The sequence below is a fragment of the Terrapene carolina genome, unplaced genomic scaffold, assembly GCF_002925995.2.
Source record: "Terrapene carolina triunguis isolate 2854851 unplaced genomic scaffold, T_m_triunguis-2.0 Scaffold558, whole genome shotgun sequence".
Taxonomy (NCBI): domain Eukaryota; kingdom Metazoa; phylum Chordata; order Testudines; family Emydidae; genus Terrapene; species Terrapene triunguis.
In genome coordinates, this window is record NW_020664909.1 from 12,650,532 (window position 1) to 12,674,551 (window position 24,020).

At 40.8% G+C, this 24,020-nt stretch overlaps 1 protein-coding gene across 1 annotated transcript in view; it reads left to right on the plus strand.

Annotated features, from left to right (window-relative positions):
• CRYBG3 (crystallin beta-gamma domain containing 3) overlaps window positions 1-20,252 on the plus strand; it is a 131,272-nt gene extending 111,020 nt beyond the window's left edge. The window contains exons 18-22 of the mRNA XM_024198751.2: window positions 5,845-5,984; window positions 10,580-10,703; window positions 13,347-13,505; window positions 16,719-16,878; window positions 20,152-20,252. Of these exons, the coding sequence (XP_024054519.2) occupies window positions 5,845-5,984; window positions 10,580-10,703; window positions 13,347-13,505; window positions 16,719-16,878; window positions 20,152-20,240 (672 nt within the window). The 3' untranslated portion in view covers window positions 20,241-20,252. The remainder of the gene's footprint in view (window positions 1-5,844; window positions 5,985-10,579; window positions 10,704-13,346; window positions 13,506-16,718; window positions 16,879-20,151) is intronic.
• Window positions 20,253-24,020: the final 3,768 nt, after the last annotated feature.

The following is a 24,020-nucleotide window of genomic DNA, read 5'->3' on the forward strand; positions in this document are numbered from 1 at the left end:
AAAAAGCCTCTGGGTGGTTGCAATGGCAGCATTCAGATTAATAACCCCTCTCATCCAAGGACCTCAAAGAAATTTACAGGTGTTTTTTTTTTTAATAAAGTATGTTGTGGTAGGCATTTAGACCCATAATCCAGATACATAAAACCAAGACACAGAGTGGATGAGTGACTTGCCCATGTTAACCCTGGGAGTCCGTTCCTGAGTCAGGAATAGATCCGAACAGTCCTAACTCTGTCACCGGCTCTAACCAATAGACAGCCCACAACAGTGGCTCACTTTGTACAGTACTGTGAACTAATAAAAATGAGAGAACATAAAAATTCTGCACACACTATTTTAAAATTCTGCAAATTTTTTGTCAAAATAACACTACATAATCACACCAGTTTCAAAATACCTATCCGCAAGTATGTCTCTAACAATATAGACACACAAAAATTCCCCCAGGAGTAGGGAGTTAAAGAAACCCCTATGACAATCCAGTTTGTTTCTTTGCCCTTCCTTCCCCCTCACCTCCCCGAGCTCAGCTGGGGGGCCAGACACCCACAACCCCTCCCCCTGAGTCCATGCATGCGGTACTACAAACATTTAATATCCACTCGATCCTTGATATATTCCATTTATTCAGGAGATAATTCAGTGCAAACGAAGTGGGGAAAAACCTACCACAAGTTTTCGTAATAGGGAAGGCAATTAGGCCCGAGTCCAAAACCCACTGAAGTTGATGAGAAACCTTCTGTTGACTTCACTGGGATAGGACTCTTTCTTACGAAAATGTATGTAATTTTCATTTTGGAGGTTGCAGTGAAGTGAGAGAAGGAAACATTTTTGGTGACTCCGTCTCAAATCGAGTTTATTAATAACATTTTCATGAAATTTGTCATGAAAGATTATCTGTACTTCCAAAAGGACAATGTATTTATATTTTTTATTTTATTATAGCAATGTGTTTGTGTGTATGCTGTCTTGAAGCTATTTTATGTAGCAACTTTACTTAACTTATGCAGGTCTGTCTCTTCGTGTTGAGGTTGGTTGGTTTTGAATTTGGTTTTCATGGTATGGGCACTTAAAAGTGAAAATGGAAACAAAAGCAGTTTGAAGGAAGCTGATCTTGTTTTAGTCTTTCTTTTTAGTATGAGATTTAGTATGTGCTTTCTGCATTGGTAAAATATAAAATTCCATCGATAGAGTGGTTTAGATCTGTTAAATGAAGGTGAGATGGTTTGTGAATAGGGCTCAATGAGATGAGAGAAACTGTGTGAGAGGTTAGCTTTGTAGAAGTTGAAGGTAATTCATAAGTGGCTTAATCCAGCAACTGAAATGCTACTGTGGAGAGAGAAATGAGTTTGGCAGCACCCGCACACCATCTGATATATTAATACCAGAGTATTTGCACCTGTTAGCCTAAAGAGTTAAATACAAAGATATTCTTTACTTGTGGACACTCCTTCCTGAAATACTATGTAGAAGTATCCTCCCTTTCTCACAAGACTATGCTATAAATCATATAACGCTCCCCGTGTTTTAACTCCTTGCATCATAAATGAGGCTTTCCCCAGTATTAATTTTTGTTTGAGCAAGGTGGTTTCATTAACATACAAAGGTCACTTTAAAAGAATTCTTCAGTACTTCTTCATGCTTGTAATAGGGAAGATTTTTTACAAAGGTTACAAGTATAACATAGTTGCCAACGTTTCAAAATATTTTCCTGAGAGAACTTTTAGAGCGGCCCTGAGCTGGGCTGGGGCAGTTATTTCCACGTCCTGGAGAATTGTAGGTGACTTTAATTTGGATATCTCGGCTGGCAAAACTCTCAAGGGAATGGGAGTTCAGCTTAGCAGCCAGAACACATGGAGACCCTATCCAATGACAGTCAACCTCTTCTCATCCAGTGCTCCCCTCTCTCCCCACACACACACTCTTGAGAGGAGCCAGGTGGTCCAGGCTTTTTTCTTGGGAGTTGGGGAGACTGGGGTTTTCCTCTGTGTGTTCCCCCTTTCCTACATTGTCTCTCCTCCCACTCCCCAAACTCACCATTTATTTGGTGTAAGAACTGGCCTGTTACAAGAAAGAATCCTGAGCAGCCACAGTGCTGCTGCCCTGCAACCAACTTTCCTCTGGACTCTCAGGACTCTACCATAGCTACCCTTCATTAATGGCCTCTCCCGTGAAATGGGTTCAGTGTCATTCCAGAGGTGTCCTCATCATAAAAAAAAAAAGTCACCATCATAATCAGCACCGTTGTTGGCAATCTTATCAGAAAGGCCAGGGATCAATTGAGAATGGAGACTGCATTATTCTGCTGCCTCCTGCTGAGGGGTCAGGCATATGGGCACGGGTCTGTGGAGAAGCTTGCCCTGATGATGCTCTGGCTATGTCTTATCAGTGGATAAAGAAAGGACTTCCCATTCATGGACTGTCAACCTAGCAACATCAAAATGTACTGGGAGTGAAATCCTGGCTCTGTTGAAGTTAATGGCAAAAGTCCCCCAGACTTCAATAGGACCGGGATTTCTCTCCTTATTTTTAGAATTATAAATAAGCATTTATGGCCAATTGGGAGGCCCATATGTTCTCACCAATTCTAAAGGAATGTGAAACAGCTATTCAGGTACCCCTCTTAAAGCTGGCATGAGAAGCAGTGAGATGCATGGTTTCTTGTGTATCAGCCCATTCCAGGAACATTTCATTTAGGGCCCAATTCTGTCACCCTGTCGCATGTTGGAGAAAGAACCTTTACTGTGGAAGTAGTGTCACTGAACTCGCACGGGGGACAGCGTGGTTCAATGGACTGTGAGTTAGGAAACCTGGGGGTTCTGTTCCCCACTTTGCTACCAACTTGTGTTACACTGGGTCACTGCCTCCTAATTTGTAAACCCGAGGTAATGATCTTCACCTTCCTTTGTAAAGCACTCTGAGATCTAGGGATGACGACACAGTATAAAAGCTGGGTATTATTACTCCGTAGGTAAGGTATTTCTCAGCATGAGTAAAGCTGGCAGGAATAGGCCTGCAGGTATGTAAATGCATCTCAGCATTTCACAAAGTAGGGTGGTGCACTGGATTTTTCTTTTGTTAGTTTGGTAGCTTGCTCTCAAGACCTAGCTACTTTAATCTGTTATAGTAGTTTCCATGGGGGCTGTGAAAACAAAATCAGGAAAAAAAGCAAGGCTAAATTGCTGCTGCCAGCCGTTGGCGTGTAATGATGTAAAGCATGTAATCAAATCATTGCACTTTACATGGCTGTAGAATATTGAGCCACATTGTTTAAGACAGCAATTTTTTTTCCTCTTTGCTCTTTATTTTTGTAACAAGATCGGTTGATTCCATGTTAGTTTCACTAGAAAGGTATTGAATCTTGCTTTCTCCTATGGCTCTCCATCTAATAAATGCTTATAAATAACTTAAATGAATGCACTGTGTAAACTTGTAGATTGGGACTGCGAAATATCTGGTGAGCTTTCTTAGGCCAGCCAAGTTTGAATAACTTTACTAAAGTTGTTTGAGGGTTGGAGCCCTTTCGGCTCCCAACAACTGTCAAGCAAGTTTCCTGCCTTGACTCTTAACACAGGCATGATCATGCTAGATCAGACCAGTGGTCCATCTAGTCCAGTATCCTGGCTCTGATTGGCTGGTACCAGATACTTCAGAAGAAAGTTCAAAGAAAACCCTGATATGGGGAGTTGTGGAATAACTTGCCCACAGGACAAATTTCTTCCCAGTCCCCATTAGTTAAAGGTTGACTTATGCCCTGAAACATGATTTCATATCCTTTCCATAAATTTAGTTTTTTAATATTGTAACTCTGAATATCCTTGTTATCCATATAAACATTCAATCCTCTTTCAATCTTGCTAAGCTGTTGGCCTCAGTGTTGTCTTGGGGCAATGAGTTCCACAGGCTAGTTGTTTATTCTGTGACCTCCATATGCCTCTGATGCAATAAAATATTTTTTTCAAATTGGAGGCACAGCTAGGAATATAGCAAAAATATTTTTTAAATCATATTAGCTGGTCATGTTGTACGTTACACCACCATGAGCTAACATGATTTTAAGTATTAAACTGCATCTACACTAGGTGCTAAGTGGTGTTTCAAATGATGTTAACTCCCTTTTTTAAAAGCACCTTTTTTTCTTGTCAGTTCCTCATCTAGACAGACAGAGTTTAGCATGGCTGTCAGTCTCTCTTCAGGTAAACACTTGGAATTGAGAAAATAGGATTGTTGCAGACTTTGTGGCTAGGTGGAGAAACCTCAGCAACAGCTGCCTGTGTTCTGTCTATTGCTATGAGTTTCACTTTCATTAGCCCTAAGATTAACTATTGAAACATTGAAATCAAGCACATTCCTCCCCTCCCCCCTCTACCTGCCTCTCCCCCACCACATAAATTGTCCTGCCTCTTCAGAGGAGTGGAGGGCGGCAAAAGAAGATGAATGACATTTCATAATAAGGACATCATGTCTTTGAATCTCATTTTGTGTTTTGGAGAGTTCAAGTTGAAAGCCCTTTCAAAGTTATCTCAGGATGGGTAACATAGATTCTCCTCATTTTCAAGATGTTTGGCAAACTTTTCTCTCATCATGTGCAATACCTCTAATAGTGCTACACGGTACTAGTTAGCAGAGGGAAGCAGTTTCCTGGAGGTGTAACAAGCAGTCGCATACCAAGAGCAGTGAGTCAGTGACAAATTCATGAATCACAATCAAGGTCTTTGTGAAATACATGTCACTAGAAACTCTTTATAACTGTACCTCCTTGGTTCATGAAGTTTATATCCTCTTAATGACTGCATGGGCATAAACATTAATGTTAGATTTTTTTGTTTGGTTTGTGCATCTTCCAACTCTTAGGCCATGTCTTCACTGAGGGGGAAAAAGGGTGTGTTTTTGCATCAAGAAAACAATCTATATGTATATCCTGGTGAAGGCACAGGTAATTTTTACCTGGATGTAGCTAGTGAGGTCAACTCTATACCCTGACCTAGAGTTTTCCTTAATTAGCTACATCAAACTCAAAATTCTAAAGTCCCTGGTCTCCACTAGGATTTTGCATTGAGTTATCTAACTCGATGCAAAAACATGTCTTTCTTGCAGTGAAGATATAATTTCCTTATTTGTGAAGTAGTACTATGTATGCTCTACAGATTTCATCCTTGTACCTCATTTTCAAATAACGGTTATGATCTTTATCTAGAGTCAATAGTGCCAAAAGACTTGTTACCAAAATAAGTTAAAAATAACATTAGGTGAAAAGATTTGAATTTAAGTGATTCCTAATTATTTGATTTTTTTCTGGATCTTTTGAAGGGAAAATTCAAATTCTTGATTAAAAATATCCACAGTTTTGCAGTGTATTTCTTTGTTCAATATTTAGGGCCAGATTTTCAACAGTATTTAGGTGACTAAAGATTCAGGTAGGTACCTAGAGGAATATTCAGCCCCTAACCTGCCTAGGCACCTAACTTCGTACTTGAAATCAATGGAAGTTGCATGCCTGACCTGCTTATGTGCTTTTGAAAGTCCCACTAGGCACCTATCTGCATTTTTAGGAGCCTAAATACCTTAGCAAATCTGGTCATTAGTGTCCAACCAACAGCCGCTGATGTCAATGGGCACTACACTGTGGTGGCAAACCATTAGACCATGCTTCTTCGACAAATATCAATTCCTAGGAAAGTTTATTATCCAAATCAAAAAGCTAAATTACTGGTAAATGTTCACATTAAAATTAGACCAGAACCACAGAGAGGTTAAAAACTGAAATAGACAAATGAGGGTCCTAGGTAGCATGCCAACAAGGTGCAATTAGGCTGTTTTGAGTAACTATAGCTACCTCTCTCCTAGGTTTTTGCTGAGCCTTCCATCAGTCTGTTTGCACTGGAACGTTGCGAGGGCAGAGAGTTGCACTTCAAAGAAGCTGTCAATTCTGTTCTAAACAAGGACCTTCACTTTTACACCCAGTCCGTATGGGTGAGAAGCGGATTGTAAGTATGGTAGAAATATTTCAGAGACTGCATTTGTGTTCTCCTTCCAATTGCCTTCCTATATGATGAGTTTGCTATATTTGTTTTGGCTCTGTGTGACAAGTAAAACCGGAGTATCCCAATATTTGGGGGAAATCAACATTGGAACTTGTTTGTACCTGGACCTGAACAGAATACAAATGTGATCCAATCAGTAAATCAAACCTCCTGCTACAAGAATCTGCCTTTTTGTCTGCTTAAAAGAACAAACAGTGAACAATAACGTGTTGAGCAGGACAAACCTAGGAGCAAAAAGTAAACCATTTTTAGACTTCCATGAGAAGCATCTTGCATCCATGAAGTGACCCTTTCTCCACTGCTCCCGCTTCTCCTCACCCTCAGAAAACTCCAGATAGCCAGGATAGAGGGTATGCTTTGCGGCCTGGATTCAAAAGCCCCCACCAGCCTCCTTTTTGCACGGAGTCCCATATAGCCTCCAAGTTGTGCTGGAGATTGCTGACTACGATTCTTAGCAGCCATTGAGTGTGCAACAGATATCTTCCTTTTTTTATTTTTTAAGTTAATCTTCAGTTCATCTTTCTGTTTACTCTCCATATTCATATGACCAGGTTGGCCTCCAAGCTGCCTTTGTACAGTTTAACGTCACCATTACAGACCCCTAAAGCGAATTCCAAAAAATGAATTTAGACCTCTATTTTTCCTTCACTACTGTGTGTAATGTACATTGATATGCTTTGATGCAGTATTTTAAAAATAACACTTCTGTACCTGTCCTGAGCCCATACATTCAATCACCAGAGAGAACAGTAACTTTTACAGGGTAACCGTATACGTGGGACCCCTGTGATACCAGTGCTGAGCATCCTTCTTCTTTCTATTCTGTGTTTGTACAAGACGTAGTACAAGGGGACCTGATCCCTCACTAGGCAGCACAGTTATACAATTAATAAATAATGTCTGGTGTCGTAAGGCTGTTCCCACCCTTCTATTGGCTCTGTTGTGTGAAGCAGACTTAGCAGTAGGTGTGAGCGGTCAGTGCTAAGTATAGTGGCTTTGTATAAAGTTGCTGCCCACTTCAAACAAATGACATTAAAGTGCCTTTTACAGGAAAATTAAGGTAAAGGTAAGGATGAGTGAAATCCTCACCCTCGGTGACCCACCTGTGATCCAGCCATGCCCACGTCCTTGATCCTCTGAGTTCTCTTTGAGGGTTATCTTCATATGGCCTGAAGCACTTCCACTACCATGACAGGGTTGGGAGTGGCATTGGGTTGGCCTCATTGAAATGCACAGCCTTATTTTTCACATAACCAGTTTTTGCAAAGGTGGTTAATGATTGAACTTTCTTTCTGGGCGATTTAAGTGGGTATTACCAGTGGCTGTAGACCTGTGGGTGAGTGTACACTGCCTCAGACAGCTTTGCCGGTGTGCTTTCCCTCTGGTTTCAACATCACTGCCATTCCAATCCTGAGCCCTTACTAAATAGAGATTGTTTGCTCTTGTTGCGAGGTAGCTTAGAGGCCAGTGACAAACAGCAGCAAGATTTGAGGTTGAGAATAGCAAATTAATTTTCCTTGTGACCTAATTCAGTTTTAGCCTGAGACCTTTGGAGAGGAAAGGCTAGTGTTGTGTGCATTTGCCACCTAGCTGCTAATGTTTCATTATAAATGTGAACATGCATATTCCTACCTCCTTGGAGTTAGCATGGTTTGCCATGGACCAGCATAGAGGAGTGTCCTTTCCCTTAAGGATCTGCTCGGGGGGATGTTTGTGGGCTTTCTCTGCCTCACGTGGGGGTGGGGGATATTAAATCCTCTACCTTGACAGGATTGGCTGGGATGGGAGGCCAAGGCCCATACAAGGGAGAAACGGGGTGGGGGAGTAAGGAGCACTAACCTTCCCCCTCACTCCTTACTATCGCTGGCCATGTTAACAGGCTCTCTACATCTGGGAAGAGTCAGCGCAGGTATGGAAAAGTCCTGAGGGAGTCTCCCCCAGGGCTAGTTCAGGGTTGGAAAGAAATCCCCCCCTCCCCATAACAGTTTTGGCTGAGCTGCTGGTGGTTTTTCATCTGTTTCTGAGCATCTTGCAATATCTCTGGGTCAGGATTGAGGGAAAATAGGTGTGGGACAATTGTAGGGCTTTCATTGCGATTCCTTCTGGGTGGTCCAGGAAGGGCTTGTTTGTCTCAACTGAGAGTCCATGCAGCAAGATTTAGCGGTCTCTTGTCCTATTGTCCCAAAATGCAAGGTCAGCTTTGGGCAAATAAAGAGGCTAAAGACAACTGCAAGTTTGTGTATATGGGGTGGGATCTTACTGTCATGCACAGGCCAAAGGCACCAAGGGAAGTAGGCTAGGTAGGGATTGCAGCTTGGAGGGGGCCATATCCCCGAATGGCTGGGCATGGACATGCCTATAGACCTTAAAGGCTTTGGTTGGAAGGACTGAGGGCTGCTGGGTACCAGTTGTGGTTATCTTTTGAGTTAAGTTTTACTGTGATTTAAAAGTGCAGTAAAACTGCAGCAGAGGCCTTTAAACCATAAAAGCAATAAGAGCTTTATTGGCCACACACCCACAGTTGACACTGACATTATCTTCATATTAAACTTTGATCAGCTATTAGAACTCTTTCAGGTGTGCCAGGTCACAGAAGGTCAGCTTAGCTAGTTGTGCTAACAAAATGCTCAGGGTAGGTCTACACTACAAACTTGCATCGGCGCCACTGCAGCTGCACCATTGTAGTGCTTCTGGTGAAGAAGCTCTCCTGTCAGCTTAATAACTCCAGCTCCGCAAGAAGTGGTAGCTCTGTCGGTGGGAGAAGCTCCCCCGCCGACAAAGCACTGTCTAACCCAGCGCTTAGGTCAGTGTAACTATGTTGCTCGGGGGTGTGGATTATTCACCCCCACAAGCGACGTAGTTATACCAAAGTAATTCTGTAGTGTACATCAGGGGTCAGTCTAAATGACTCTTCCTAGGTTTATTTCCAAGAACAAGATGCAGATCTGTCTCTGCAGCTGAGTGTGACAAATACGTAAGTCCATTGCAAGACAATGGGTTGAAAAAGCAGCTTAAGTCTGTGTTCTCTTAATCCTATTTGAATGTGCACCTTTGTTTGTGCATTCCTTTGGCTGAGGTCTGTGTCACCTGAGTGACAGGACTAATCGCACTGCACTGATTTCCTCATGAGCACAGTTGTAGCCTCTTATTCTCTATTGAATACCAAGGGTAAGCGCTGTGTTTTTATGGCTGCAATTCACATTCTCTTGTTTATTGAATACGGGCGCAGTTCCACAGTTGTCTTTTTTATTATTACAAAAAAATCTTCTTTCCCTCTCTCCTGTCTTTTATGCACTAGAACAACGCTTTGGTAATAGACACTGTATTTACCTTGAGACTATTGGGCACTGCTAAGACTGAAGTTCTTACCTCCGAGTGTGCAGCGATTTTGCCCAAAAGCATTTCAAAAAAATAAAATTGTCAGCAATATGGTAGGAAGGAAGGAATTTATAACTGTTGTCAGTCTTATTGAATAGCTGTTAGTCAGGACTTACGGGACCCCTTTGAGGCTTATACACAAACATTCACTGCCTGTGAGTGAAGTGTGCATGATCAGAAGAACTTTCTCCAAAGTACGTACAGTGAGAGAGGCAAATGATGGATACTAGAACTCTCATCACAATTCAAGCAAATAAAATAGGAAACATAGTAAAAATAGTGCATGCTTTATGCTCAGATGAGCTCATGAGAAGAGCATGGAGAATTCACAGTCCACAAAAGAACATCCCTTAGATACAAATCCAAGATCTGAATATCTCTGATGCTCAAAGATACAGCTTGCAAGCAACACTGTAATGTGTATAGACCAGATGGTGTATAGTGGAGGAGCAATTTGTGTGTTGCTCTTGGTATATTTTGAAGATGGTATTCTAGTACAGGTATAAATGGTATCAGTGATGCGTTATGCTTCTACAGTTAATAATACTATGATTGAAAAGATGTTTTTACTATGTAAAATCCTGTTGTAGCAGTTTGTAACTTTCTGAAAGTTAGTTAGGATTAAATTTCTCATGCCTGTTCTTGGTCCTGTAGTGCAGTTTGATATAACCTTGTTTGGCTCTTCTGTAGTTTTGTTTCACATGTTGACATAGTTGTGTGAGATCCTGTTTTGCCCTCTGATAACTCAACTTTGTGGCAGTGTAGTGTGCTGCAAAGCCTTTCTCGGTGCTCCCTAGAGTGAGTTGTGTAGTTCGCTTGTGCAATGCAGCAATCCCATGCACATGCCCGTTAAACCTGTACACACCATCCATGTCTACAGAGGGATTTTTTTAATCTTCATGTGACCAGGTCAAAAGTTTAAAGTAGTTTCCAGGTTTCATATTAATATTAGGGAATACAAAATAGATCTTGATATAGAAGAAAGCTCTTAACCCACTTTAGGTACTCTACATATTTGGCACAGTAATATAAATACAGTATAATACTATCATGAAAAGCCTTTGGGTTTAAAAATATTGTATTAAATATTATTTATGTAGCTTTGTTTTGCCATATTTAGAGTATAGCATCTTAGGGTTTTGTTTTCTATCTTTATTCAGGTGGATTGCATATGAAGGAGGAAATTTCTCAGGAAAACAAATTCTGCTAGAACCCAGCAAGATTTCAAACTGGACTGAATTCAGTGGCTGGAGCATAATTGGCTCCCTTCGTCCTATGAAGCAGGTACTGTAGGAAAAAGTGTTTTGGGAATAAGCCTTTTTTCACTCCTTTAAAAAAAATAATTTAATACATAAGTATCGGCTGAGAAATCTGACCAAATCCTGATCCGATTGAAGCTAATGAGAGTTCTGCCATTGATTTCAGTGGAGCCAGTATTTTACCCTTGAAATTGGGTCCTGGTGTGGGCTACTAGGCCCTATCAAAAGTCACAGAGAGCCTTTCCATTGACTGCAGTGAGCTTTGGATCAGGCTTATAGAGAGGAATAGACTTGTTTAAAGACTTCAAGTTACAGAGAATCCACCAATTATTTTAGTTTAAAACTGCAAGTGACCCAGGCTCTCTTCTACTGTGAGAATTTTTTAACTTAATAAAAACTGAGGGTTTATTAAAGCTTTTAACTCAATGTCTCCTTTAGGTTCTGCATTGTTTTCAGTTTTCATTGTATAATAATAATTAATAAGCAAAACAATCCTGTATTGGCCTATAAACAATCTAAATAGAAGTGATGGAACTATTTCCCTTGATGGATTTTATTGTATTTTTTTTCCATTTAGTGAGGCATACTGCGTCATTTTTCACAATAGATTCACTTTGGAAAATGTTCTAGTGAGCCAGGATGATGATCTGAGAACTGATTAACAGAGGATTTTATTCACAGGTTTTTTTTTCAAGATTTAGAGAAGTGATTTAGGTGATCAGGATTTTATGTTCTGAAATAGAAGAATACTAGAGACCATTATGAATGTTATCTGGAATACTTTGGAACTGGTAACCCAACTAGTGATCCATTGTAGCTTCATGTTGGCTACAAATGAGCCTGATAATTGAGTCAAGACAATTATTGCTAATTTTTAAAAAAACAAGGGTCAGAATTGTCCGCATGTAACTGCAGAGCGGTATGGTGCTATCCAGGGCTGGGGTGGAGAGGGGTGTGTTCGGTGCAGAGGTGTCATCAATTCATTATTTAAATATTTTTCTGCTCCCATTATGTCTCTTCTTCTTGGGAGGAGGATAGGTCCTCTGAGAGTGCCTCCATTTTCTATCCCACAATCCTTGCAGTGCTGATACCCATCTCTGGAAAAGGAGAGCTGGACTCTGCACCCTGTGTAGCCTGTCAGTGCTGATCAGAGCATTGGTCAGAAGGGTTGCTTGAGAGCAGTGTGAGGCACTCCCATCCCCTAGGCCAGGGGTGGCCAAACTTACTGGCCCTCCAAGCCGCATACGACAATCTTCCTTAGTTCGAGAGCCAGGGCACACCTGCCGGGGCTTGGGGCTTCAGCCCCACTCTTGTTGAAGCCCCAAGACCCCCCTTCTCTGCTGGGCAGAAGCCTTTACCCCACCACCCCGCTGCAAGGCAGAGGTCCCAAGCTCATCCCCCGTGCCTACACCCCACCCCACCCCGGTCTGGTAGGTGGAAATGGGTGTGTGTGTGTATGTGTGGCGGGGCTCCGTGAGCCGCACTTTAATGGTAAAAAAACCGCGTGTGGCTCGCGAGCCAGTTTGGCCACCCTTGCCCTAGGCACTGGGCTTGCTTGCTCCATAGACCTGCTGTTGGACAGCTGATCCGGACTCTTACTGTCTGTTAAAGTTACAGCCTTTCACTTCAGAAACATCACATTACCTTTCATGTCCCTTGCATTTGGGCATGCAAATCTGCCACGTCCATTCTCTTGCCATCACAGAGGCTCCAAGGAATGTTACAAGATGCTGCTATTTTTTTTTAAATGCTGTTTTTTATGTATGCATGTAAAGCTGCTTGGATCACTAAAGGGCATCTAGCTGCCAGTGTCTTCGGCGTAGGGATATGATCTGGTCCCAAAGGAGAGCGGGACAATATTGCAAAACAATCTGCAGCTTGTTTGATTTCGCTCTGTTGCACATCACTGAGAAGGCAGAAGAATATAAGCAGAGTTTTCAACTTAATAACTAGCAAAAAGATAGTGAAACACGTCAGAAGTGACTACTACTTAAGGGATGGACAAAAATGATTCGATTAATGACTTTATAATGAAGATTCTCTCTAATGGTGGGGCATAATTGTGCACATATTTGCAAATGTTTTGGGGTGGACTTTTTAGGGCAGGATTTTAATGAGCGTGATGTTTAGATTTCAGTTTAAAAAAAAAATCCCAGGAGGAATTTTATCAGCAGCTTTGAACCTCCTTTTTTCAATAAAGATCCCTATATCTCACAATGCACTATACTGGTGCTGTTTCAATGGCCCTGAGGTATGTCATGGAGGAACTGTTTCTTAAGCTAAAACCTCTCAATAAAAGCTTTGCAGAATTCCCCTGTAATTTTTTTAACGAGCTGAGTCATTGGTGATACCAGTTCAATGCCCTTTTTTGTGTGTGTTCATGAGCAAAAAAGTGTAACATGAATGGCTATAAATTAGAAGCCATTGTTGCTTGTGACCATCCACCTCCAATACCTTATCTCTTGAACAATTTTTTATAGCGTGTTCTTTCATTCTCCAAACCCATTTCACAACCTGTCTGAAACTGAATATGTAAAAGACATTTTGGAATGGAAAATAAATTGGGGAAAACTGCTGTAAGAATGCTAGCTGTGCGGGAGCTGGTGGGAGGCTTTGCTCACCTGCTTATACAACATGTACAGTATAATGGTGCTTTTCTAACGATCAGCCAGCAGTTTACTTCAGAATAAAGAACCGAGCACAGGATAAATACTTGACAGTCACTGGAAACCTATCAGATGCAAGAGCTACTTCAGTGTGTGTTTCTTCATACAATGGCAAGAATACCCAGATCTGGCACTACCGTCATGGACTCTTCAAATCCAAGGTGAGTTACTGAATGTTGGAAGTGCAATGTATAAACCCACTCTCCTTTTGTCTTGACTATGAGTCATTTTCCATGGCTCCATGGTCCCCTCCTGCATCCCTATAATAGCCTTCCTTTCTTCCATCAGAGCTCTCCTTAAACCGCACTTCCTTCTATCACTGATTCCCTTCACTGTCTGCTCCCTGGGGTGCTGGAACAATTTATATAGTGGGGGTGCTGAGAGCCATTGAACCAAACTGTAACCCTATACCTAATGGGAACCACTTCAAGCCAGCACCCCTAGATCAAGCATCTCTGCTGCTCCCACGTCTGAGCCTTACATCTTACTTCTTTGTATTATCTGTGTCTAAATTAGACAGAAATTCCTCCTGGCAGGAACCACGTCAGTGTTATAAAGCACAGTGCAAGCGCTTTGGTTGCTACGTAAATGAAAAATGTTTAAAAAAACAACCCAAAAGCCTTTTAACTCAGTACAGCTTTTTAAACAAACTTCTTTAACTTTCCAGCATGTTTTCAGGTAAAGGCGCACTTGCTCTGAACTTATAAATATGTGATATAGTCACTTCTTGTGTAAACGTCTGTGCATTGAGATGAAAATGTACCTCTGGACATATTACGACACTCTCTGATTCCCCGTTGTGTTTTGCTTTCTATCTGTTAGGTACTTTTTAATGGCCCCCCACTTCCATAATATCTGAGCACTTCATAATCTTTAATGCGTTTCTCCTCACAACACCTCCATTAGGTAAGGAAGTGCTATTATCCCCATTTAACAGATGGGAACGGAAGCACAAGACAAAGTAACTTTCCCAGGGTCACACAGGAAGTCTGTGGTGGAGCAGGGAATGGAACTTGAACCTGGGTTTCCAAAGTCCCAGGTTAGCACCTTAACCACTGGGCACCATCCTTCCTCATTTTGCTTTGCTTGTGTAATAGTAATATGCTGGCAGTATCGTCTCAGTAAAAATTATATAAATTGTATTAATCCATACAATGGTAATTATATAAATTGAGTTGAAGGAGGAAAAACTGCAGTTCTGATGCGTAGTTGTGCTGTTCGACACAACCCTGAGTGGAGCCCAGTGCAGGTCCCCAGGGAGTGATTTTGGCTGAATTCTGCCTTGGGGAGACCAAATTCCTCCTGGAGCAACACATGTGCAAGAGGAGTGCTCCTCCTCCTGCTCCCGGAGTGGATAAAAATCAATGATTTTTAAACATTTAAATAAGGTTTTTTTGGTTTAAATTTAAATGCAGGTCTGTTTTTTAAAATTGTCAACCCATGTTAAGGTCTCAACTTATTGTAATCTATTAATATAATTTAAATAAAATACACAATAATATTAAGCAATACATATTTGCTGACAAGTTTAAGAAAGTCAAACCACTGAACTGGTGGAAGTCACTGGCTGAGCACCTGGAACTAGAGTTCGTTGACGTGCTAAACCAGCTTTTGACAGTAGTAGCCTCTTCTGCAGGCGCAGAGAATATTTTTTTACATATTGATTTATTCAGGTAGTTCAGTTCAGTGACTAGTTCATTCAAAGTTAAACTAATTGGAAATTGAAGGAGCAGAAAAGTTTGTTTACCTCTTCCAATCTATGAATGAAAACAAGGTGTGAGAACATGAGATCTTCTACTTCTAAAATCTTGAAGGACATGGTGACGCAAAACAATCTGTTCAGTTCACTAACTACAGATAATACTTCACCTGTTTAATAAATCATTTTGTTTTAAATGCAAAACATGTTTTGATAAACTTTCTTTTTCCATGTGTCCAGCACATTTAATTTAAAATAATCAAATGCTGTCTTTTATGCACTTTTGATTTAATTTGAATTTCCATCCAAATAGTGCTTGACACAAATCACTTTGATATATTTCTGAGGTTTTTCTTTTTAATTCACCATTTCCCAACATAATGAAAAAAACATAAAAATTAAGAAACTGAATGAATGCAAGTTAAGCTATAGAAATACGTGTATAGGTATGGTGCAGTGGTCTCCAACCTTTTTACGCCCAAGAGCACTTTTTGAATTTAAGGGCAACGCAGGATCTACCGCGGCCCTTCCCCAAAGCCTTGCCCCGATCACTCCATCTCCCCCCCCCCCGTTGCTAGCTCTCCCCAACTCGCTTTCACTGGGCTGGGGTAGGGGTTTGGAGTTTGGGAGGGGGTGCAGGCTCTGGGCTAGGGCTGAGGGGTTTGCAGTGTGGGAGGGGGCTCTCGGCTGGGTACAGGAGGGGGCTCCGGGTTGTGGCAGAGTGTTGGGGTGCAGGAGGGGGTTCGGGGTGCTGGCCAATGGGAGCTGCGGGGATGGTGCTTGCACCACCCGAGATCGCGATCGACCAGTTGGTGACCACTGGTATACTGCATACTCCTGGTTAGCAAAAAGAAGCACCAAATTTAGTGTCAAGGCTATATTTAACTTCAAATCCAGGTTTTATCAACCCAATGAGAATGAATCTTTAAGGAAATAACTAAAATACAAATTGAAACACGATTAAAATAGATTGTTTAAATCAAGGTTTCCTGCTTGCTAATTTAAATCATAATTAAAATTAATCCACCCTGGCAGTGTGCACATTGTGAAGGCCTTGCACTGTCTCTCCAGTCTGCATAAAAGACGGTCACAATGGGTATGTCTACATAGGCCATGGCAGTGAGTCGCCCAGATTGACAGACTCGAGGTAGCGGGACTCACGCTAGCACTCTAAAAATAGCTGTGTAGACAGCGTATTGAAGTTGTGGCTCGGGCTGTGAAGCCCACTCCCTTCCTAGGCTTAAGCGCTGTCTGCACAGCTATTCTTAGAGAGTTAGCACGAGCCCCTCTAGCCCAAGTCTTTCGACCTGGGTTGGAAGGTTTGCGTCTGCTGACTCTGTACATGTACCCAGTAAGGCCTTCAGATATTTAAAAGTGACCTGCAAAGGAAGGAGTGAAGAATTGCTTGTGGTTTTCTTTTTCTTGTATAAAGCCTGCCTGAAAGTTCTACTTAATTAATTAAAATAAAACGGTGATTATTTACCTTTAGAAATGTCAGGAATAATGTATGCTAATCTACCCAGTGAACAAGCTATTAGTTGTAAATGTGATGAATGTAATCTGCTCAGAGCTTAGTGGTGGGGTCTATTGCTAATTACAACACTTTTATTTTGAGATGTCATGGTCGCAATAACCAGATTCTACTGTTATTTTTTTTCCTCTCCAAATCTCTTAGGCTATTGCTGCATGTCTTGATATTGTCAGTGGCAGAGACCTACCTGGAGCTAAAGTAGCACTGTGGACAGAACATGGAAAGGCTAGGCAGAAGTGGAGACTCAATAAGGATGGAACCATCAGTTCGTACCTCAGTGATCAACTGGTTCTGGATGTCAAAGGTACTAAAAAGCTCATCTGCTATTATAAATGCATGTTTTTGCTGTAGGCAGTTGTGGCTGGCTGGGTTGTTCCAGTTGTCTGTACCCTCGACCAGCTTGCACAATATTAAACAGTCCATTTACTCTGTTGGGTAAGGTGACAGATGTTCTAATCCACAACTATGTATTTTTGTCAATCACTTTTAGTGTATGAGACTGAGAAAAGCACAGTCATGCTATTCCATAACTCCCTAAATCTTGGTAACTTTCACCAGTTTCCACTTCACAACTAACATTTACTAAGGGGAACATTTTGAAAACTACATTGCAGATGAATTTAGAAAAAAAAAACTGTAGAAAAACACAGGTTTGTTTTGTTTGTTTTTTAACATTGCTCCTTGTAGCTGATCCCAGCTGTTTGACCAGCCACTTATCAGTTTTACTTTAGGGAGAGCAGAAAGACAATGTCTGGAAGCAGCATTTGTACAAGATGAAAATGCAATTTTATGTCCTAACAAAACTCCCACCCCTGTTACCATAACCCTATTTTGTACAATGAAAAACAGCCAAAAAATGTAAAATACCAATCTATATACATTGCCCGGTGTAAAGCCAGATTCGTATCCAGTGGCTTCTTCATACTGAATCTTTCTAGTATGCTGTGGTAGAGCCTCACTTTCAACTATTGTAATAAAGAGCAAGATCTTATTGCCATGTACTTTTTAATGACAGCAGGAGTAGAGTGTAAATAAGCTGCACAGCCACTCGGGAGGGCAGATTATTTGCTCTTAAAATTTTCAGGATAGTGGTTGGCACATAGGACTAGGAGTTAGGCAACCTGGGCTCTACATCTGATTCTTGCTGGGCAGAACTGTGTTGCAGGAAGTGCAGCTAAAAGGGGGTATTGCTGTTTAGGAAGCAGAATTTCTCAAGTCCTGCCAATAGTGTGTTAGCCCTGGGAGCATGTAATGGTACAGTGATTCTCTAACCATGGTGAGCAGAGAGCAAGCTGATCTGATAGTACTGTCTCCTCTTCATTTCCAGCTGTTGAGGTGCTTTAAAAGAGCTAAAAATACATTACTTTATTAATCCTTTTCCATGTAACCAATTGCTGTAGCTACCCGAGGGGTGTTATACAGTCACAAATGCAGGAAATGGTTTGCACAATGGTAAATGGGAGAGAAAATGTCCAAGACCACCTTTGTTTTTAAAATATAGTTCACTTTATTTAAAATTTTACTGATGCTGCTGTCAATGATTAAAGCTTCTTGATTCTTGCAACTAGAACTTACGGACACAATGAAAAATATATCAGCACCAATAAAGAGTTCCTAGCCCACTGGGGTTAAATTAAGAGTAATTCGGGCTCCTAAGTTTTAATTTTAATTAATCATTAATTTTGTTGTGCATAGCTTGATCCTAAATCATTAAATACAAAATTGTCCTTATTAGCAACATAGATGACAGGTTTTAAAATATGAAATCAGACATTTTAAAAAGCAGCGTCTATTTGACAGGATACATGTTGAAATTGTTTAAACCTGTGCTGCTTTATTTAATGCAGGATCTAATATTGAAGTGACCAGGTTGGTTCAGGAATAATATAGTTGATGAATACTATATTCTTTGGGTGTCTGAAAAGAAATTTAAAATGCAGTTATAAATAGCAGGTCCCTAGGAGCATTTAACTCTTTGGTATTTACGGTTTGTGACCTGTTAATGCAAAATGCACGGTAGCTCTAACACAGGAATCGTCTATGCTACCTGGAGTCAAGTGGGAAACCGAAAATGAAAGGCCTCTGGCTGGAGAGAACAAACCCTGGCTCAGGATTGTGACATTCTACACCTGTAAAAGGTGCTGATAGTTGTAGCAGTAGCTCTGGATTTGCCAGTTACAAGAAGTAGAAATGCATTTAAGGGAATGGCTGAGAGCCAATTTTCATTTCTACAGTTCCTCAATTCTTCACCCTGGCAAAAAGGCTTTTCCTGAGCACAGAGGTACACTTGAAACTAAAAATCCTTCTAAGGGAAATAATAAAACTGAGAGAGCGCTTTCTATCTCTCTGGCAATTATGTAACTCTTATTTGGCCAATATGCATGAAACTGGCAGCTGAAATCTTAACGTTTGTTTCTGAGTGCTATAATGCAAGAAATCTATTGACAAAATGGAGAGAGTTCAGAGAAGACTATATAAGGAAACAGTTAGGAGCACTGGGATGAAGGGAGTGAGATTTAGGATGAATATGAGGGGGGAAATAGGCTCTCTAGTGATTTCCAAAGGGAAACGGTAGCAAACCCTTTGCTTGAGACTGTTTATCAGGTCTAGTTTTAAGAACCAGAAACTGTACTGTGACATACAATGCTGTATAGAATAAGCCTGCTGACGTTGTTATAGGTCTATCCCACCTCTCATTTCTATGATCAGTATTTTAGTGACCTGTGTCTCCAGGAAAGGACATAAGGTACAACCAGCAAGGTGAGGAGAAAAAGGGTACAATCACAGAAAACCCAGGACAAAGATCTCCACGAGGGGTCAGGAGTACAAAGGCAGCAGAGACATGGAGGAGAATGAATAGGGAGAAGAGACCCTTTGTTGTGAAGAGGTTGTGTGTAACCTTTGAATGCTACTACCCTCCCCATTCAAAGGCTCTGAGTGGAGGGGATTGAGGTGAAAAATTCAAGGCACTCGAATTTGACAGTGGAGGAGGGGTCAAGTGAAGATTGAGGGTACAGACTTGGAGAGCAGAGAGGAAGAAATGATGGAGAGAGTGAGTAGAGGAGACACAGGGTGGAGTTGACAAGTACAGTAGTGGTGTTTAAAGTGGAAAGAAGCTGAGAGCCCTCAAGAGCAGATAAATCCAAAAGAGGGATTGGAAGGTGGAGAGCTCCTGCTCTTTATGAACATTTCATTAAGACACTGCACCTGTATGCCATCGGACAGAGTGACAGGTACTGTAGCTATTTTACAGCTGAATAAATTAACGCACGAAGAGTCAATGCTGTACTCCCAGTGACAGTAAACCACTCTCCACCTCTAAAACCTCATACAGCTTTTGATTGTGCTAGGAAAAAGTCCATTTTTAACAACAGATTCACTTTAAAGCTTAGAAGTCTGAGTAACTTTGCAACGAGTTTTCTGTATTTTATAGACAATTTTCAATGTACTATATATATATATATACACACACACACACTCTCTCTCTCTCTCTCTCTCAATTGAACAACCGGCAGTCTATTTGTTTTGTTTATAAGGATGCTGCATTAACCTTGCCTTAATGAACGTCTATTTTTAGGAGGAAATTATTATGACAAGAACTACGTAATTGTAAATCACCCCCTGGAGAGTGAATTCTCACAGAAATGGGACATTGAAATATTGTGAGTAAAAACCACTACAAAGATCCTGGGAATATGGACCTAAGTGTGTTATGAACACTCTGTTTGAGAGAAGGAACTACTGAAGTCACATGCCACTGGAATGTTACTCAGCAAGTCCACTCTACTTCTTCCTATTAGACACTGACTCCCAAACAATTGAATTTTGCACATTGGCGAGGTGAGGTTAATGTAATGGTTTTTTCTAATATTCACACATGACTCCATGTTGAGGTCTTCCTCTTCTTAAGGCACCATTTAAGCCTATGTTCCTTTAACATTCACTAGTCCTGTTAATCTTTAAGTGAAGGCAAAGATATGATACAGTCGCAACAACTTGGCAGTTTATTTCTAAATAGCCTTTCCTGTGTCACCTTTTAGGGTATAATATGAACTAGATTTTCCTTTCTCCTCAAAAGTTAAAGGAGACGCTCTGGTGATTTAGGATCAAATTTTAATCACAAAAATCATCTCGATACAATACACTTTAGTCTGTTCTAACCAAGCACTGGAATTCCAGATCATTGGCCACCTGGGTAAAATTTAGCCCTTATCTTAAGAAGTATTGCATTAAACCATAATAGTTTTTGGATTCAGGGGCCTATCTCCACCCATCAGGTGCCAGCCCCTGAGTCAGGGTAGAAAGTAGACTTTCATATACAGGTAGAGAGTCGTACATGCCAATCTATACTGGATCTGGCTAGCTTTCTAGAAGGACTTGCTGAGTATAGAGGTTAAATTAATGCAATACATTTTGGTCTTAAAACCACAGTATATTCAATAGCACCTTTACAAAACAAATCTATCTTGTATGTGTGCTAACTAATACCTTGTGCTGCGGCAAGGTTAAAGAAGCAACCTGATGCATGCTAACTTCCGTGAGGCTCATCAGCATTGTATACCTCAGCTGAAGCAACTGCTCATTCTTTAGGAAAAGACCTGAAGATGCTGGTGACTTCCAGAAGTACACCCTTCAGTGAAATCTCAATGCTATGCAACGTTTTTTTCAGTTAATAAAGAACATATTTGCATTTCATTTCTGAGGGAAAAGTGTTAACTATTTATGTGAGGCAGATTGTATTAAGAGGGCTCCATGGTTTTCGGTTTATTCTTTCACCCATTGGAGAAAAGTGTTCATAATGGAATTTTAAAGTTCCCCTAGAAGTGGGGTCTTCCTAAATGCAGTTCAATATGTAATGCTTTCTAAGTGAGGTATCTTCTCTGGCTCGTGTGCTTTTTGTATTGATTATTAAACTATGAAAGGAGGAGTACAGATTAGCTAAACCAAAACGTGAACGATTGTATTGTTTCCTATAGCTATTTTGTGTTAATGGCTCATCCTAAAGCCAAAAGAAGTCAAATTTTTGCCACAGGAAAGTGAAACAGGTGTAAGATTATTTTTGTATAAGGGAGAATTCTAGAGTGATATATTTTGAATACCTGTACCTACTTGCACTTATTTACTTTTACATTCTAAAAGCCAAAATCAAATACAGATCTGTAAGTGACTAGGTTTGTGACTGTATATATTTTCTCACTAAAGCACTTGTGTAGATTTTTCTATGAAAGTCTGTCAATATACCACATAAGTTTTAAATATTTGTGCTTTCTAGTTGTAATATAATCCCTTTTCCCTCAAAACAATGAGTAGATCACAGCTGGTGTATCAGTGTTATATAATAAAGTAAAGCATGTATATTTTAATTGTAAAAACTTCTGGGGGATTCTTTAGCTTGTAGTATTTTGTACTGTGTAAATGCAATAATTTTTGTTTTTAGCTAAGCCAGTAAGGCACAAAAATCGCTGAAGAGTGACTTCCTTCCCAAGAACACCAGTTATAGCATTTAAACAAATGGCATATATACACTGAATGACACCTCTCTCCCCCCATGGCTTAAAAATCTTCATATTAAAATAATGCAAACATTCTTATGCCATAGGAACAATTATTACAACAGGATGTTCAATATCAGCATGTTTACCTTTGACCCTCAGTTTTGTGAAGCCATTTCAGAGTACCAGCATATGGAAGATATGCCATTATGGTCACTAAAATTAATGGCACTTCTTCCACGAATAGGAGTGTCTAGCTAAATTGCATCAGAGTTGCTACCTTTAAAATTTTCTAATGCTGTTTCAATGCTTCACTCATCCCTGAAATTCAGTCACCTCTTCAGCGGAAGGTATTTTTTTGTTAGCGTGTTATGATAGGTCTTAAGTAACTATAATATTTCCTACAACATCCTGGTGTGTTACCTTTTTCAAAAAAAGTTGGGGATGGGGTAGCATTGAGGTAACCAGTTATCTCCCAAGGCTGTGGAGAAAAGGCACAATTTTTTTAACCTGTTTGTTTCCCCAGGGCCAGAAAACACAGCTATAGCCAGAGTTGTGTTTTTGTGTCTGAGGTAAGGGACACCAAGCAGCATGAATGGTTTTGTACTTATCTCTGCCTCTTTACAGGCAGGCTCACTTCCTAGTTGATGGGCACAGCTGTATAAACAGGTTAGTCTGCCTTACCACGAGTCATTTACTTGGACTAGTCCTGTCGCCCCACCTTAGTTGTTTGAAGCAGGGGCCCTGTTTATGGGGGAAAACCCAAGCAAATAGTGAGTTACATGAGATGAGAGCAAAGACAACTGAAGGCTTGAAATGGGAGTTAGTCACATTATTTGCCACTGGGTAGTTCAGCTTATTGTAACAATCCTGGCTTTGTTTGTAGTCACCCTTCAGCTTCTAGGTAACTAATGGCCATACTTTAAATTCTTCTACTATGCTGTGTAACAAAAGGCAGGTAGGCATATTTTAAAAATGTGTCAGAGGCCACAATGTTTGCTCCATGTTGGATGTTAAAATTAGCACACACAAAAACCACCCATCAGCTGAGATTTCAGCCAAGAAGTAGCTTTTGGCCCAGTGCTATATACATTCCCTTACTTATTGGTCGAGACCAAGCAGGATCAGCAAAAAAGCATTGGTGCATTAAGAAAACCTAGACCAAAACTTCCCTAATCTGAGTAAGAAAAAGACAGACATGGTGTGCAGTGCTTGGAGGTGGAGTATGGAGGAGCAAAAATAAGATGGGTATTTGAGAACCAAGGCTGATAGTCTCACTGGGTTTAATTTTCAGCATGGCTTTGTGCTGTAGTTAAATTCTATGACCTAGTGAGACATTTACCCAAGAAAAGTCACCATGGTTGAGATTGGACAAGGAGTGAAAACACGTTGTTTACTAAGTAAAACTGACTAACAATAAAAAGTAACTGTCAACCTAATTAGGTGAATGTGGCAAACCTGTGAGATGTGCAACACAATTTTACTAGATGCTCATTGCAGTGGACCTGTTTCTTATTGAATGACTCCCTTAGTGGATCCAGCCCTCTGCCACATTAGGCATTTAGAGCCTGACAACCTTGTTTCCCTCACCCTGCAGGCATCTAAATTTTCACCACTGTGCATGTGCAAAGCCACTTTAATCCCTTAAGAGGAACAACTTCAATGGGAGAGACTGAAGGTCAGAGTACACTAGACACACTGGTTTGGGGATTTGAAGCCAGGTCTCCCCCATCTTTAGTGTTCTAACCACTGAGCTATTGTGTAGAAGTCAGGGGACAGCAGCACCACCACCTAGGTTGCTTTGAGGGGTAGAGATTAAACTGCACCTCTTTCCTCTGCCTTTCTTAGGCAGCCTACTCTTGGTGTTGGAATGCATAAGATTAGATCCCTCAGTTCCTCTTTGCACATCTAACCCTTAGTGCAAAAAGGCACTAGTACCGGGAGGCACAATTTT